Source organism: Artemia sp. Qi Xiang Cuo, chromosome 12 (assembly GCF_049724085.1).
Source record: "Artemia sp. Qi Xiang Cuo chromosome 12, ASM4972408v1, whole genome shotgun sequence".
NCBI classification, from domain to species: Eukaryota; Metazoa; Arthropoda; class Branchiopoda; order Anostraca; family Artemiidae; genus Artemia; species Artemia sp. Qi Xiang Cuo.
The window spans coordinates 41539853-41556890 of NC_142805.1; the positions used below are offsets into that span (position 1 = coordinate 41539853).

Below are 17038 nucleotides of genomic sequence, written 5' to 3' on the forward strand. Positions count from 1 at the left end.
GAATCTTAGTAGAAATTGGCATGCCAATCAAGAATGGTGGTAGACTGTAAAGTTAGTAAAGATGAAGAATAGCTACCCATGGTAAAAAAAAACTTATTTTTTACTCTATATTATTCAGCCAACTGAGCTATATAATTGCACAGATACTGTTCAGTAGAAGCAAAATACAAACAAATATCTTCTCATTGTATAGGCCTATGCTGGTTCTATTGGCTTGTACCTCTACACCCTACAGTACATTGGTAGCTAGTCTGTAGGCTATCTTTACCTTCCTTTCCACTGCTATCATTCACTACAACTGCAGTTGAGCTAGCAGTTAAGTTCTTACCTGCATAGCAAAAACCACTTTCTTTTTAGCTTTTCATCTTGAGGGAAACGATAGAAAGAGCACTGTTCTCTCAAATTACAATGATTACAATTAGGAACAAAGGGGATACCACCAGATGGCCAACTTGACAGTGTATATATATACAAATCTTTAAATTAGCCAACCGGCAAACCAGTATTTTAAGCCTAGGAGTCCAGCTGGACAAAAGGAAACATATTAAGAAAACAATTCTTATTCCATAATATGTAGAATAATCCTAGTTAACACATTTTGCAGGGGGAGAGCCTTTATCTTCACTTCTTTCCTTGTTTTTTTCTAAGAAATTCATGAATTTCTTAGAGATAGCCTATATATTCACAGAATATATACCCCCACCCCCTGTGTGAATATATATCTAGAATTGCATCCTCAATCTAAATATAACATTCATTTGCATCACAAATGAACTTTACTCCCATATTAGCCATGTGGTGGATTTCCGGAACAAAGCAAAATACCATTTTCCTATTGTAAAATTGCTTTGTTTGTCTCCAGATGATGATGATGATGATGCACTGATGACGACACGACTTGACAGACGTTATTCGCCACTTTTTAAATTTAAAGAAACGTGAAATTGCCCTGTTTGAAAATTTTAAGAATATCAGAGATGTGAGTTACTTTCGAGTATTTGCCTGCCAGTTACACTATTTAAATTAAGAAAAAGTTTTGAAATAGGGTTTTTTCACTTTCTGAAAAAAATCTATTTGCAAGGGAAATGAAACTTTTGTATTCCAATTTAGGATAATTTTGGTGCTAACTTTTTTCTAAGCTAAAAACTATAATTTCACGTATCATAAGACGCAAATTTTTGTGAGCTTGCAAAAATAGGCAATTTTGAATTTTAAAAAAATGTGACATTACCCTGTTTCAAATAAAAATGAAAAAATATCAGATATGTGAGTTGCTTTTGAGTACCATTTGATGCCTTTTTTATGCTGATTACGAATATAATAATCATTTATCCCGGAAATGAATTTTAGCCCCCCCCCATGTATATAGGCCTATGCCAATTCAGGGTATATATTTTGGTAAAGTTCTACAAAATCATATTATTGAGTTAGGACTAAAGTGAATACACCTTTCGATGCCTTTTTTTATGCTGATTACGAATATAATAGGCTAAGTATTTCTATCGGAAATAAATTTCAGCCCCTCCCCTATATATGCCCATTCAGGGTTAGGTTTGGTTAGGTATAGCCTATATAGGGGGGGGGGCTGAAATTCATTTCCGATAGAAATGCTTATTATATTTGTAATCAGCATAAAAAAAGGCGGTAAAATTCTACTTTAGCTACTTTTGGCTATATTGGGAAGGGGTTAGGTTAGGAAAATGAGACTTTCAGGGATGGGTCTACAGGCTAAAGTATGTCCCGGGAAGGTATTTTGAAGTACCTACCTCCACTCCTTCTCCCTCTAAAGGGTCATGAAATTTGCCTACATGACAGGTCTATACCCATTGAAATTTTGACAAAACAACATTTTACCTTAATTTTCAGTTATCAGTTTCTTTTTCTCTGGCTTTAGCTGTGAAAATGCAATTTCAGTTATTTGAGCAGAATTTTAAGACATATAAATAGTTTATTTCCAAAATTTAAGAAATGTATTTGCATATCTTTAAAACCTTATAAATTGGGATTGAGCAAAGTTGTGAAGCTGAAAACAATTTTGTTGTACTTCATTTAAGCAGAAGATCTATTTTGCAAGGTTTCACTTCTATAACTCACATATTTTTAAAGGTCATCAAAGGTCAGGACCCTCTAGAGGGAGACAGAGCGGAGGTGGATACTTCAAAATATCTTCCCAGGACATACTTTAGCCTGTAGAACCATCCCTGAAAGTTTCATTTTCTTAACCTAACCCCTTTCCAAGATAGTCAAAAGTAGCTAAAGTAGAATTTTACCAAAAAGGCATCAAATGGTGTATTTACTTTATTCCTAACTCAATAATATGATTTGGTAGAACTTTACCTATATTTCTACATTAGGGAGGGGGGGGGGGTGGGGCCAAATTTTATTTCTGATGTAAATGTGAGGTATGTTTAAACTTTACCCCACCCCCCAAATGTAGAAATATATACCCTGAATTGGCATATATTGGGGGGGGGGAGGCAAAAATTCATTTCCAATAGAAATGATTGTTATATTTGTAATAAGCATAAAAAAAAGGCATTGAATGGTATACTAACTTTAGTTGTTACTCAATAATATGATTTGGTAAATATTTACCTATTTGCCTGCCAGTGATGCTTTTAAATTAAGACTGGGTTTTGAAATAGAGGTTTTTCACTTTCTCAGAAACTCTTTGTGCAAGGGAAATGAAACTTTTGTTGTCCAAATTAGGATAGGCTAGTTTAATGCAAACTTTTTTCTGAGCTAAAAACTATAATTTCAAAATTATTGCCACATTTTATTCATAATCTTTGATAATCTTTTAAATTTGCTATTTACAACATAATTTAGCTAGGACAAAAAAGTGAATACATCACTTGATGCCTTGGCAAATTTGCAGTTTACAACATAATTTAGCTAGAATAAAAGTGAATATATTACTCAATGCCTCTCTTTATGCTCTTTCATAATTCAATAGGGTAAAATTCTACTTTAGCTAGCCTACTTTTGGCTATCTTAGAAAGGGTTTAGGTTAGGAAAATGATACTTTCAGGGATGGGTCTACAGGCTAAAGTATGGTAAATTTTCTGTTATTCATATTATTGACTTATGAATAAAGTAAACATATCACTTAATGCCTTTTTTATGCTCTTTCCAAATATAATAATGATTTTGTTGGAAATGAATTTTACACCCCCCCCCACCCCTATATATACCAATTCAGTGTATATATTTACACATTAGGGGGGGGGGAGTTTAAACTTACCTATCATTTACATCATAAACACAATTACCCCCAGTCCCCTAATTTTCAAATATATACCCTGAATTTGTATATATAGGGGTGGGGGTAAAATTCATTTCCAACAAAAATCATTATTATATTTGGAAAGAGCATAAAAAAAGGCACCAAATGGTATGTTTGCTTTGTTTGTAAGTCGATAATATGAATAACAAAAAATTTACCTAAATTATGTCCTGGGAAGGTATTTTGAAGTACCTAACTTCACTCCTTCTCCCTCTGGAGGGTCCTGACCTTTGATGACCTTTAAAACTCTGTATGTTATAAAAGTGAAACCTTGCAAAATAGATCTTCTGCTTAAATGAAGCACAACAAAATTGTTTTCAACTTCACAACTTTGCTCAGTCCCAATTTATAAGGTTTAAAAATAAGCAAATGTATTTCCTAAATTAAAAAACAACAACATTGATATGGCTTAAAATTCTACTCAAATAACAGGAATTGCATTTTCAGAACTAAAGCCAGAGAAAAAGAAACTGATAGCTGAAAATTAAGGTAAAATGTTGTTTTGTCAAAATTTCAATAGACCCTCTAGAGGGAAAAGGAGTGGAGGTAGGTACTTCAAAATACCTTCCCAGGACATACCTGTAGACCCATCCCAGAAAGTTTCATTTTCCTAACCTAACCCCTTTCCAAGATAGCCAAAAGTAGCTAAAGTAGAATTTTACCTTCAATAGTTGCTTTTAGGGTAAATTACATAGCTCAGAACACCATATTAGGCTAACCATAAGTTTCCTAAATCAGTTACTTTTGCCATTCCTAGTTACTTTTGCCTAATTGCCATTCCTAAATCAGTTACAAATGGCAATTTTGTTTCACTAGACAGTTTTTTTTAGAAACATGTTTGTAAAATTTTGGTTAGCCTACTATGGACTGTTTTACCTTTTGGTGATCCCCATTAAGGGATCAAAGTAGAATTTTCCCCAGAATCAATTATTGAACAATGAAAGAGCATAAGAAGAGGTATCAAGTGATGTATATGCTTTCATCCTAGATAAATTATGTCAAAAACTACAAATTTACCACTGCCTTTTATTATGCTGTTTCATAGATCAATGATTACTTCTGGGGGAAATTCCAGGTACTTATGTACTATCTGTAACGCACACACCATATTATATAGGGAAGATGCTTAAGAAACTAGTCAAATGGGTTTCTTTCAATAGAATATTAGATTGGAAACTGTGGTTTGTCACTGCATTTACAATATTTAAACTATTGTTTTTTGGGGTTTAGGGGAAAAAAAGGTGCCTATGTTGAGTTAGGTTAGGTTATGTATTTAATATATGCTATTCTTTACCATTTATTGGGCTCCATTGGGTACATTTATATGCTTTACCATTTTTTGGGCCCATTTTAGGGTGTCATTAACCAGTTCAGCCTAAATTTCTTTCAAATTTGTTTTATGTATAAGGGTTTATCTGGCCAAGAAACTTTTGAATGCCAGTTACAAGATAGTTTGAGAGATAGGTCCTAGTGTCTGCATCTTGGTCAAGTTTTTCTGTGTATAAGAGTTCCTGTGACCAGAATAGCCTATGATTATAGACTCAAGCTTTCAAGAAAAATTGCTGGTCCTTTTTTAGACAAACTAATTAGAGGTAAATTTTTTTTACCCTTGTTCCTTTCCCCCCAATTTTTTTTTCAGTTCCCTTGCTGTCCCAAAATACTCTCTGAATATCTTTCAATCCCTCTAACTGTTCCTAAGACATTAAAGATAAGGTATTTTGATAGCCTGAGTGAATGTAACCTACTGTCTTTTGATATGCCTTGGGCTAAAACTTCACTGCAAATAGATTCATAGTTTCTCTTGGGCTAATTCTTCAAAAACTTTAAGTAGATCTAGACATACATTCCCCCCCCCCCACATCTGCTCCCTCTAAACCCAAGAAATGAAGGCTTCTTGCTACCTCTCCCTCCCCCTATACTCTGAAAGTTTCAACTCAATTCCCACCTGTAGGCTGGTTCCCAAGATGTCTCAGAAATGCCATTTTAATAGCCTGGGTACTTCAATTTACCTCAGCCCCTCCCCCAACTTAAAATTTGAGGCCCATTTGGCCCCTGATACCCCATGGCAATTTCAACTCAATCCCCAAATCTGTTCATTGAATAATCCAGATACACTATTTCCATCTATGAACATTTCATGTCCACTTGGCCACCCCAACACTCCCTGAAAGTTTCAGCTTGTGAAAGGCATTGTTTGCTCACTTGTTTTGCTTTTTCCTTATGTGCTTTATTTATAGGTAGGGGATTTTCATTGAATGATCAAACAGTTTGTGGTAACAAACTGTAAGTAAGGAGCAACCCAGCTCAATAGTAACCAAAACTCTAAAAATTTGATACCAATAGAATTTTGGAATTTTGATACCAATAGATACATCAAAAGAATCAGATTTTTATACTGATTTCAAATATATAAGTTTCAACAAGTCTAATCTTATCTATCAAAAGTTACACGCCTAAGAAAATTTGCCACATTTTCGAAAAAAGGGAGAAACAGCCCTTAAAAGTCATAGAACTCTAATGAAAATCACACCATAAGTTTTAGCATATCAGAGAACCCTGCTGTGGAGGTTTCAAGCTCACATCTTCAAAAATGTGGAATTTTGTATTTTTTGCCAGAAGAAAGATCACAGATGCATGTTTATTTATTTGTTCTGTTTTTTTCCCAGGGGTGATCCTGTTGATCCAGTAGTCATAGAATATCGTGAGAGGGCTCATTTGAACAATAATTAAAAGTTCTAGTGCCCTATTTAAGTGACCCAAAAAATTGTAGGGCAAGTAGGCCCCCTCCCATTCTTATTTTTTTCCGGTCACCCAATCAAAATTTTTAGATAGCCATTTTGTTCAGCATAGTCGAAAATCTAATTAATATGTCTTTGAGGATGACTTAATCCCCCACAGTTCCCGGGGACGGGCTGCAAGTTATAAACTTTGCCCATTTTTTACATATAGTATTGGTTATTGGGAAGTATATAGATGTTTTCAGGAGGAATTTTTTTCTAGTGGGGGGTTGGAGTAGGGGTTAGGGGGAGGATCTTTCCATGGAGGATATTTCAATGGGGGAAGGAACATTTCCATGAAGGGGGCGCCAGATTTCCCAGCATTATTTAAAAAACGATTGGAAATTAAATAAAAAACAAGTTTTTTTCAACTGAAAATAAGGAGCAACATTAAAACTTAAAATGAACAGAAATTATTACGTATATAAAAGGGTTTGCCTCCTAGTCAATACCTCGCTCTTTACGCTAAAGTTTTTTAGTACTTTCAAAAGAGCAATCTATTCTAACTAACCGGCACTAACTAACAAAATGTAGCTGTGCAGTAGTTATACCCTCCCAGGGCCTGTCTCTTTCCTACCGTTTACCCCCCTACCTGACAATTTTCTCTGCAGAACTTATGGCAATTAAGTTTTCTCTTCATGCCATAGCAAGCCAAACAGAGACCAAACATCAGAAGTATATTGTCTGCACCGATTCACTGTCAGCTCTGGATTATCTTTTACACCAGCAACACCAAGCAAGAAATATTGCCATGGAGATTGAAAATCTGACTACACAACTTACAAGAAAGGGTCTATCAGTCCTGTTTATTTGGGTCCCCGCACACTGTGGTATAAAAGGAAATGAATTAGCAGACCATGCTGCAAAACAAGCCTCCCATCTGGGTCTGATCACTCAAACCCCTATTACTGGTCCGGAATTCCTGTCTTCAATCAGTTCAAAAATTTTGGACGAAGAAGAGGCTTGGCTCCGTTCTTTCCATACTCAGCTCCTGGCATGGGCGCCCATAAGCTGAATTCCAGGGGGGGGGGCAAACTTCGTCTAATTGCTACTTTTAATGCTATATAATAGAAATCTCAGAACAAAAATATAAAAATAAGGCAGCATCATTCAGCCAGGGGGGGTAAGAGCCCCCCCCTGCCCCCCCATATGGGCGCCCCTCCTGGATCTGTATGATTATAAGCAGCCATCAAAAGAAATGTACCTTCCATCTCGCATCCTTTCAACTTGTCTCTTTCGTCTTAGATGTGGCCATGCAAAGACAAAATCAACACTATTCCATTGGAAGATGACCCCTTCCTCCAACTGCGATACTTGTGGAGTGTACGAAGACATACTTCACATCATCTTCAACTGTAGAAAATATGAAAAGGAGAGGGAAATACTAAGGAATTGCTGTGAGAGGGCATTTAAGGCATTCACAATGCGGTCTGTTCTGGGACATTACACGTCTCCTCCTTGGGCTATAAAACTAAGCACAAACCTTTTAGGTATATTTGTTAAGACTACTGGTTTGGTTCATTCCCTTTAAGGTTTTTTTTTTTTTTATTTCTTTATTTTTTTTTTTACACCCTTATATTAAGCTCATTTTAGAGTCATCACACTTGGTATATTTTTTCCTTTTATCTATGTTTTATCAGCTTTTTTTTTTTTTTTTTTTTTTTTTTTTTTTTTATAGTTGGTGTATGTGACAGGAATGATGTATATTGGCATTATTTATTTAATTGTGTTGCAATTGTATTTTAATTGTTTTATGACAAAGCAGTGCTGAATTACTCTGATTCTCGTTTTTCAACGCAGGCATTTGCTACAGGTGAATGACCAACCCCCTACCAATAGCACAATAAGTGATACCTGACACGGCTCAATGAATATTGACTAAAGTGACACCCAAGCAATCTAGTGATTACAGAAGGCACAGAATAATCGAGTGATACGAACGCATATGACTGATTGGTCGAACGCGTCAAACCCCAAACAACAACAACTAACCGGCCTTTGTGATTCAGGGGTTTGTGATTCAAACAAAATTCGAACTTTAGCATAAAGAGCAAGGTATTGAATAGGGAGCAAACTCCCTAGTATACGTGATAAAACATACAAATATAGAAATTCGTTACGTAAGTTAATTTGTAAGTTATGTCAGAACAAAATTTCGAGAAAGCCAATTAGCCAACAAAAGGAAAATTAATATGCGAATTTCGTTTTAATTATTCATGTACAGTGAGCCAAAATAAAAGCTGCATTAATTCAAAAACGTTCAGAAATTAACTAAAAAACAAGTTTTTTTAACTGAAAGTAAGGAGTAACATTAAAACTTAAAATGAACAGAAATTATTCTGTATATGAAAGGGGCTGTCCCCTCCTCAACGCCTCGCTCTTTACGCTAAAGTTTGAGTCTGTCTCACAACTTTATTTTTTAAAACAATAAAAAACTTTAGCGTAAAGAGCAAGGCGTTGAGGAGGGGGCAGCCCCTTTCATATACGGAATAATTTCTGTTCGTTTAAAGTTTTAATGTTGCTCCTTACTTTCAGTTAAAAAAACTTGTTTATTTTAGTTAATTGTATTTAAACTTGAATTCTGATGCAGGAATACATTACAGGTTAATCCCCAAAGATGTTTTGAAGGTATTGCAAATAAGTTGATCTGAGTACCTAACAGATCATAGTGTCTCTTAATTTACCTTACTTCTTTACCATGTAAAGATTATAGACCCATAGAGAATTATAGTGCAAAAATATTTTGTTGGATCAGAGAAAAGACATGTTTAGGCCAATAGTAACCCCTCTTCCCCCTCCCTTAGTTCAAAACTTGAGATCTACTTGGTTTCCCTAACATTCTCTGAAAGTTTAAACTTGATACTCCAAGCCAGTTGCAGATACACTATTTTTGTAGCAATAGGTTCTAAGTCCTATAGTAAGTTTTGCTTCTAGTGTGAAAACATTTAGGTTGACTGGGTACAAGACATATTTAGTTCCTTGCCAAACACAAAATTTGACTTTTTTCTACCTCCTCCTCCTTCCTGCTCCTATGCTACTTGAAAGTTCCAACTTCATCCCCCAAGCCATTCTTGAGATATTGCAGACATTGTATTTTGATCGCTTGGCTAATTAAAGCCTGTACACTCTCCCTCTTGTTTCATTTCAATGTTCACTCTTAACCAACCCTGAAATAATGAAATTAGTACCCAAAGCCATTCATGAGATATTGCATATATACTATATTGATAGCCTGGCAGCACATAGTGTATTTTTGTTGACCTTGCTATGCAACCATGGTTTTGATTATTAATGCTGTAAAAGTTTATTGTGCAGAAACTATTTGTGGATCATAGACAAATATTGTTTAGCCCTCTCTCCCTCCCCCAACACAAACTTTGAAATACCCTTGCTCTATCTTCCCCCAAACTTTCTTCAACAGTTTCTGATAGTTTGAATTTCATCCTCAAGCTGTTCCCTAGTGCTGGCTAAGTAAAGAGCAATATGGCTCCTATGCCTTTTTTTGCTAACCACTGCCCTGCCCCTCCAAAGACATCGAATCTAAACTTTGAGATAGCTGTTTTGTTCAGAAGAATTTAAAAGCTTTAACAAATATGCCTCCTTAGTTAACATAACTATCAAAGCCCCTGGAACAAGCCAGCTGTAACTCTCAAAGCCATAAGTTATGCTTGTTGCCCATTGATTACTTGCAGGTTTCATAATGAAAAGAGGGACATGTTTGATCATGATGTTTGCTTAGCTTCTAAGATATCTTTTGGAAAGTCTCCTTGAGTTTTTCAGACATTTTTTTTTTTAAGTAGGCAATTCCCTTTCATACAAAGATTTGGTAGGGACAGATACTTCTAAGTGTCATCTGTCTTATGTTCTATTGACTGAAGATACTTGCCACGTAAAGCTTGAGCTGATTGATGAAAAATACCATCCTACATTTCTGCTGAAAATTTAGCGGTTGGGGGTGGTATTGGAGGGACCATGTGCTCACTTTTGGCCTCCAATCAGGAAAGTAGAGGGACTAGAGCATATTTTCAGTCTCTAATTGCATTGATAAGAAACTCTTGTGTAATTCCAGTTGAAACAAACTTCCACAAACCTCCTCTTAGGCTAGAGCCTGTGGTTGGGATAGGTGGGAGTGTTTAAGAGGCCTACTGAGATTATTCAATCATTCAAGGTTTTTCTTTTTTTTTTTGGGTGGGGGGTTTCATGGGCCCAATTAATATATTATACATCCAATGATACAGATTGAAATGTGCTTTTTTTGTAATTCTTCTTCAAACATGGTGCAACAGATCTGCTTTAAAGTTTACTGGGAGAAAGAAGGAGGGTGTCAAAAAAGGCACTGGCTCATTTTGTGCTTCCAGTCTTACAGGTTGAAAATCATTGTATTTTTCTGATTTAAACAAATTGCCAATTGCCTATCTTTCTTCTGGAGAGTTGTCAGTAAGAGAGGACTAAATTTGTTTTTACACCAAGTCTAGACCTAGTTTATTCTTGCACTGACTGAAGACTTAGCTTGTTTGTTTTCTTTTTTTTGCTGAATCAAGACTGATCTTTTTGATTTCGAGGGACCTCACTTCAGTAAAAAAAAAAAAAAAAAATTGGAAAACTATGGACTAAAATTCACTCTTGTACAGTTTTGACCCTTTCCCTCCCTTCATGGAAAAATCCCTGGATATATTGATCATGAACATATGTGCAATTGCCCATATATAATTATTCCAGCTGCAGCAAATGGTGTAATTTAAAAACAATTAAGAATTTTGTTAAAAAAGTGATCCCCAAAAATAATGTTTTAATTTTATGTAAGTCTTAAAAAAGTGTTAAAAAATGTTGCTTCATATTCATTACAAAGATTTAGTTATTTATACTAATATTTATATCTATATATTTGCATTGACACCACCACAAACTTTTCCTAGGAGGAGGGAGCAAGGCCTACTAGGATTTTGTTGGGTTTTGGGGCGATTATGTAAACAGGTAATGCTGTAATGCCACAAACACTCATAGCTAGACGTATTCTTGACATGTTTCGATTGTAAAGACAAAGCTGCAGCTTTGACAACACTGATTGGAGACAACCAATATTTTATGACACCACTGATTAATGCACAGGATATTTCCACTTTTAAAGTATTCTTTATAAATAAAATCTGTTTGTAGCATCGTTTTTGTATGTAATTATCATAATTAGCTGCAATAATGCTTCCTAAGTAAATATCAATATGGTTTCAATGTATTATTTATTTATCTCTTCCTCCTAGGCCACTTCTTCTGGAAGGAGTTGTTGTAGAAACTTCAAAGGGGGCTCATTTGACTGTATGTAGGAAGTTCTATTGTCCTTTTTAAGATTTACTACTGCTTAGAAGGCAACCAGCCCCCTCTCATCCCATGCCTTTTTTAGCTGTCCACTCCCTTCTCAACCTTCAAAGACATTTGATCAAGATTTTAGATAACTGTTTTGTTCAAAATAGTCAAAAGGTTAAATAATTATGCCTCAGGGGATGCAATAACCCTCACAACTCCTGGGACAAGGGCTATAAATAATTCAAGTCGCCCATTGTTTACATATAGATTTTATTATTGGGAAAAGAGTAGTACAAGCATATGTTTGATCCAGGGTAACCAAAAAGGCTAAAGGCATAAAGATGAAGCTTTCAGGGCTTGTTAAAGAGGATTTTGAACTAAATCAAAAGACATTATACACATCCAGGTTGTCAAAAGGGCATATCTGCAATATCACAGGAACATTAAATTGATTAAGTTGATAACACTAGGGGTGAAGTAAATCACAAGAAACCATGTACATCCAGGCTGTCAAAATGGTGTAGGCTATCTGCAATACCTCAATAATAGTGAAGGGTATCAAGTTGAAACTTTCAGGGAGATGGTGAACTAAATGAAAAGACACAATTTGCATCCAGGCTGGCAAAAGAGCTTATCTGCAGTATCTTGAGAATGGATAAGGATATTAATTTGAAACTTTCAGGGGATGTTGAGGGCAATGTTGAATTAAATCAGAAGGCTGTATACATCCAGGTTGTCAAAAAGGTGTATCTACAATATCTTGGGGACAACTAAGGGTATTAAATTGAAACCTTAAGGGAATGTTGTGGGGGGGGGGGGCGTTGTACTAAAAAAAAGACACTACATGAATCCAGGTTGTCAAAGGGTGTATCTCCAATATCTCAAGATTGGCTAAAGTTTTCAATTTGGAACTTTTAGGGATGTTGACAGTAACGTCGAGTTTATTCAAAAGGCACTGCGTTCACCTAGGTTGTCAAAAGAGCAAATCTACAATATTCCATGACTGGCTAAGGGCATTAAGTTGAAGCTTTCAGGGAATGCTGAGGGGGGTTTTGAACCCATTCAAAAGGTACTACGTGTAGCCTGGTTGTCAAGAGGGCGTACAATGTCTCAGGAACGACTGAGGATACTAAGTTGAGACTTTCAGGAAACGTTGAAGGGGATGTTTGACTGCATAAAAAGGAACTACGTGCATCTGTGCTGTCAAAAGAGCGTATCTGCAATATCTCAGTTACATTATGGGGTATTAAGTTGAAATTTTCAGGGAATGTTAAAGGAGATGTTGAGTTATAGCAAAGAACACTAGTGTGTATCCAGGTTGTCAGAAGAGTGCATGTGCAATATCTCAAAAACCTCTTGCAGTATTAAGTTGAAACCACAGTTGAAAAAAGTTTGGAAGAACAAGAAAATTAATCTGCAAACTAAGATTAAAATATTGGAAGCTACAATGAAGACAGAGGTCAAGTATGGTTCTCAAACATGGGTGCCTAAGAAGATGGAGGAGGATTTGTTAAATGTTTTCCAGAGGAATTGCCTTCAGATAGTTTTGTGTACCTTTTTGACAGACTGTATTTCAAACACTAAGCTGTATGGACAATGTGGTTCAATTCCACTTTCTAGGGCTATAATGAGATAAAGGTTAAGATGACTGAGACACTTTTTGTGGATGAAGGATGACAGACTACCAAAATTTGTCCTTTCCAGCCATCCATCTAAGGCCAAACGAAAAGTAGATCATCTTCAAATGAGGTGAGAAGAGGTCATGTAAAAAGGATTAAAATGAAATCGAACGTTATTGGGAGGGGGTAAAGAAGGAAGCCTTGAATAGATTGAGATGGAGGAGAAGCATGCGCAGCAATGTCGGCCTCTTGTGACTTGGTTCTGCTGTGAGTTGTTAGTAGTAATAGTAGTAGTTGGTTAAGGTCATTAAGTTGAAACTAACAGGGATTGTTGAGGGGGATGTTGAAACTAATTAAAAGACGCAATCTGTATCCAGGTTGTTAAAATAACATGTCTATAATATCTCAGTTACACCTAGTGGTATTTGAATTAAATCCATAGACACTATGAGCATCCAAGTTGTCCAAATTGCGTATCTACAGATTTTCAGGAAAGGCTAAGTATATTAAGTTTAAACTTTTGGGGAATGTTGAACTAAATCCAAAGACATTGTGTGCATTTGGGTTGTCAAGATTACGTAGCCTCACTGTCTCAGGAACAGTTAAGATTATTAAGCTAAAACTTTCTGGAAATGTTGAACTAAATCAAAAGACACCATGTTCATCCAGGCTGTCAAAAAGGCGTGTCCGTAATGTCCCAGGAACGTAGAAGGGCGTAAATTAACGACTCAAAGGACCCAAGCTTAAGCTTTCAGGGAATATTGGAGGGAATTCTGTGGGGAGAGGTCAAGGTAAGTTTATCAAGGACAGTAAACTATTGAAGAAAAATGTGGCCATATTGATGCTTTGTGCAAAATTATCTTTTTTTTTATGCTGATCTTCTTAAATTTTCAGGCTATGGAAACATCTCAATTAAATTTTCCAAACAAAAGGAAACAAATCTGGTTGCATTGATTCTTGGTGTCTTATTTTTGTTTCTTAAACAGCAAAATAAAACTCTTTAAATAAATGAGCTCAAAATGTTCTTTTTTAACAAAGAATTAGGCAAAACAAATTATAATACAATAAGATGGATTTGTTTGATTAAGATCTGGTGTAATTTGTTGGAGATTTGTTGTAATACAGCTATTTAGTTTTCTTTGAAAAACTTGTTTTTTGGAAAAAAGTTTGTCTAATTAATCTGAGGAAGAAGCAAAATTCAATCAAGGCTAGTTAAATTACGTAAATAATTTTGTCTGAAAGATACTGACTACTGCTAAACGTTATGTAAATTGATTGTCGAGTCTGAAAAGGTTTGACTTGGTGTTATATCCTTCTGAAAATTTGAGGTTTTCCACCTACTAGGCATATATGTGAAGACCAGGGTAAGGCAGCCAAATTTCACACTTGAAACAAGGTTGTGAATTTTTATTCCATAATTGTATATCAATAATGAAAGAAGGTAAAATGTCTTTCATGTAAAGATGTTTTGTGTTGGCACAATCTTGTGGCAAGTGAAATTAAGGGAGGTGTATTGAGGGCAAACAAGTTTATAATTAAAAATTAATAGGTCAAAAATTTGCACTGCAAGTCCTTATGGAATTTATTCTTTTTTTATAGCTAACATCTGCCAATTCAAATGTCTGCTTGTGATAAAGTACTTTTGGCTTTTGACTTTGATCATACAATCATCGAAGTGAATAGTGACTACCATGTGAGAAAATTAGCACCAGGTGGAGTTATACCTCATGAAATTGTTGCCCTTCATTCAAACGAAGGGTGGACTAGATGTATGGCTGAAATATTTCGTTACTTGCATCAAAATTCAGTGAAACCAAAGGATATCCTTGACTGTATGTCTGAAGTTGAATTTACAAGTGGAATGGTTGAATTATTTGAACATGTAAATATGGAAAAAGTGGATATCATCATTATATCGGATGCGAACTCAGTTTTTATTAACCACATATTAGAAACAAATGGGAGAAAAAACTTATTTCATTCTATTTTTACAAATCCAGCTTTCTTTGATGAAAATGGACGGCTATCTTTAGACGGATATCATGTACAGGATAATTGTACGCTCAGCACTAAGAATTTATGTAAGGGACAGATATTGGACGATTTTATAACTGCAAGGGGTCTCGATGGTATAAAATACTCGTTGGTTGGTTACATAGGAGATGGAATAAACGATTTTTGTCCTGGATTAAAGTTGTCAGAAGCGGATCTGTTTTTCCCCAGACAAGGCTTTTCTCTTGTCAAATATATCCAAAAGATGGAGACTGAACAGGGGCTGAAAATACGTGCTGAACTTTGTTTATGGAATACAGGTATAGATATTTTGGAAAAAAAAAAAGAAAAGCGACCAGATGTTATCAAATCATAGTGAAACTCATTCAATGGCTGAGTAGTGATAGAAGCACACATAACCAGGCATTGTTTTAGATAATTCCTTTCTGAACAGTTCTATAAAAATGAATTATATACTGCATTTGATTGTCAGACTCCTTTAGCAGAAGGAATTCAACTTCAAAGTAGTTTTAGTAAATGTTTATTATGCTGACTGAATATATTGCTTGGAGTGAGTGACCAATGAATGTAAATACATAATGAAGATGTGACATAATGGGACAGGATATACAAAAATATTTATTCAGGCAGTACGATATATAAGACCTCATTGTTTCAGTTGCCCTTAATGTTTTACTATCAAAAACCTTGTCGTTGCTGTTTTCAAGCTTTCAGTTTTCATGAATTTTAAAATAACGCATTCATAGGAAATTAGCTGTAATTGAGTGCCTATTTTTTGTTCATACAATATATAAGATAAAATATCTCAATTTTTTTAGTCAAATATAATTGTTGCTTGCAGATTACTTGTGATAATATCTAGAAATTTGATGACACTCAACTTTTTTCAATTTTGAAGCACAGTATTGCTACTCTCCATTTCTGTTTTTGGGGAATCAAGTTTTTGTATATCAATTTAAAATTGGTTACTACTTTTTTGTTTGCATAGCAAGAAAATGAATGTCCAATATTAGTTAAGCTGTTGAAATCTTTAGTTGAGATTATCCTGATAGGAACTATCCTATCAGAAAATATTTTTCAATTTTCGTACTTGTTTATGTATTGTAACCAACGTTCCATTTTGATATTGCGGTAGATTTGTTTTGGTAATAATCGATTCATGTTGGTTATGTCGATATACTGTGCAATGGCTTTTACTTCTATTTGTACAGCCTTTTGTCAAATATTTTTTGAAGTTATATTACTCTGCTATCAGTCCGGCGTCGATTTAGTTTAGCTCATATAAGCTAATTGAAGACCTATGACTTAACACAAGCGAGGATGCTTTCCTTAATTTTGTATATGATTTTGTCAAGAACTTTAAAAAAAAATTATTTTTAATGTAAGAAGCGAAGACTTGCATCGTTAGCAGTTAAGTTAGTACTGAGTATCTAGGATCAATATACATATCTATTTTGCTGTAAAGGGTAGTAATTAATGAAGCATCTGCAAAGAAAGCCTTCCCTATTTACGGAGAAGCTTTTAGATGCCCAAAGGTAATTCGTGTTTGTAACCATGCTTCTACGCAGGATATCCCTCCTTTACGATCGTTCTGAAAGACACCTCCTCAAAAGAAAACTTTCAGAAAATGTATTATCTACTTATTTTCACTATCTTTGTGAAAAAATGACATTCCCTCCTTATAAGGCCCAAACAGTATGCACATACTTGTATAATTTCACCTTTGGATGTTTGGATTGTATTTTAAATGTTATGATTATTGGTAAATTTTCTTTCATACCTTTAATTATTTTTCCAAAGTTTTGAGTTAACTGTTGGTAAAAAGGGTTGAGCTCACCTGTGAAAACTACTACTAATATTACTAATAACTCACTGCAGCACCAAGCTGGCTGAGGCCAACACAGCTACGCACGCTTCTCTTCCGTCCTAATATATTTAAAGCCCCCTCTTTATAGCCTCCTAAGAAGCTCCAGTTTCCCTTAAATCTTTCCCTACGAGCTCGCCCCAACCCAATTCGGGAACGACCTTCGTTCGCTTTGGCT

At 35.3% G+C, this 17038-nt stretch overlaps 1 protein-coding gene across 3 annotated transcripts; it reads left to right on the forward strand.

The window, feature by feature from the left end:
• Positions 1-865: 865 nt before the first annotated feature.
• LOC148946125 (pyridoxal phosphate phosphatase PHOSPHO2-like) lies at positions 866-16822 on the forward strand. Of its 3 annotated transcripts, none has more exons than XM_089097796.1 (2): positions 866-979; positions 14583-16821. In XM_089097796.1, the coding sequence occupies exon 2, from the start codon at positions 14602-14604 to the stop codon at positions 15349-15351; it is 750 nt and encodes a 249-aa protein (XP_088953922.1). In that variant the 5' UTR covers positions 866-979; positions 14583-14601; the 3' UTR covers positions 15352-16821. The 3 variants fall into 3 exon arrangements, with proteins under 3 accessions (XP_088953922.1, XP_088953923.1, XP_088953924.1); XM_089097797.1 differs by lacking the exon at positions 866-979 and adding an exon at positions 1195-1266 and having other exon boundaries at positions 14583-16822; XM_089097798.1 differs by lacking the exon at positions 866-979 and adding an exon at positions 11172-11190 and having other exon boundaries at positions 14583-16822.
• The last annotated feature ends 216 nt before the right edge of the window (positions 16823-17038 follow it).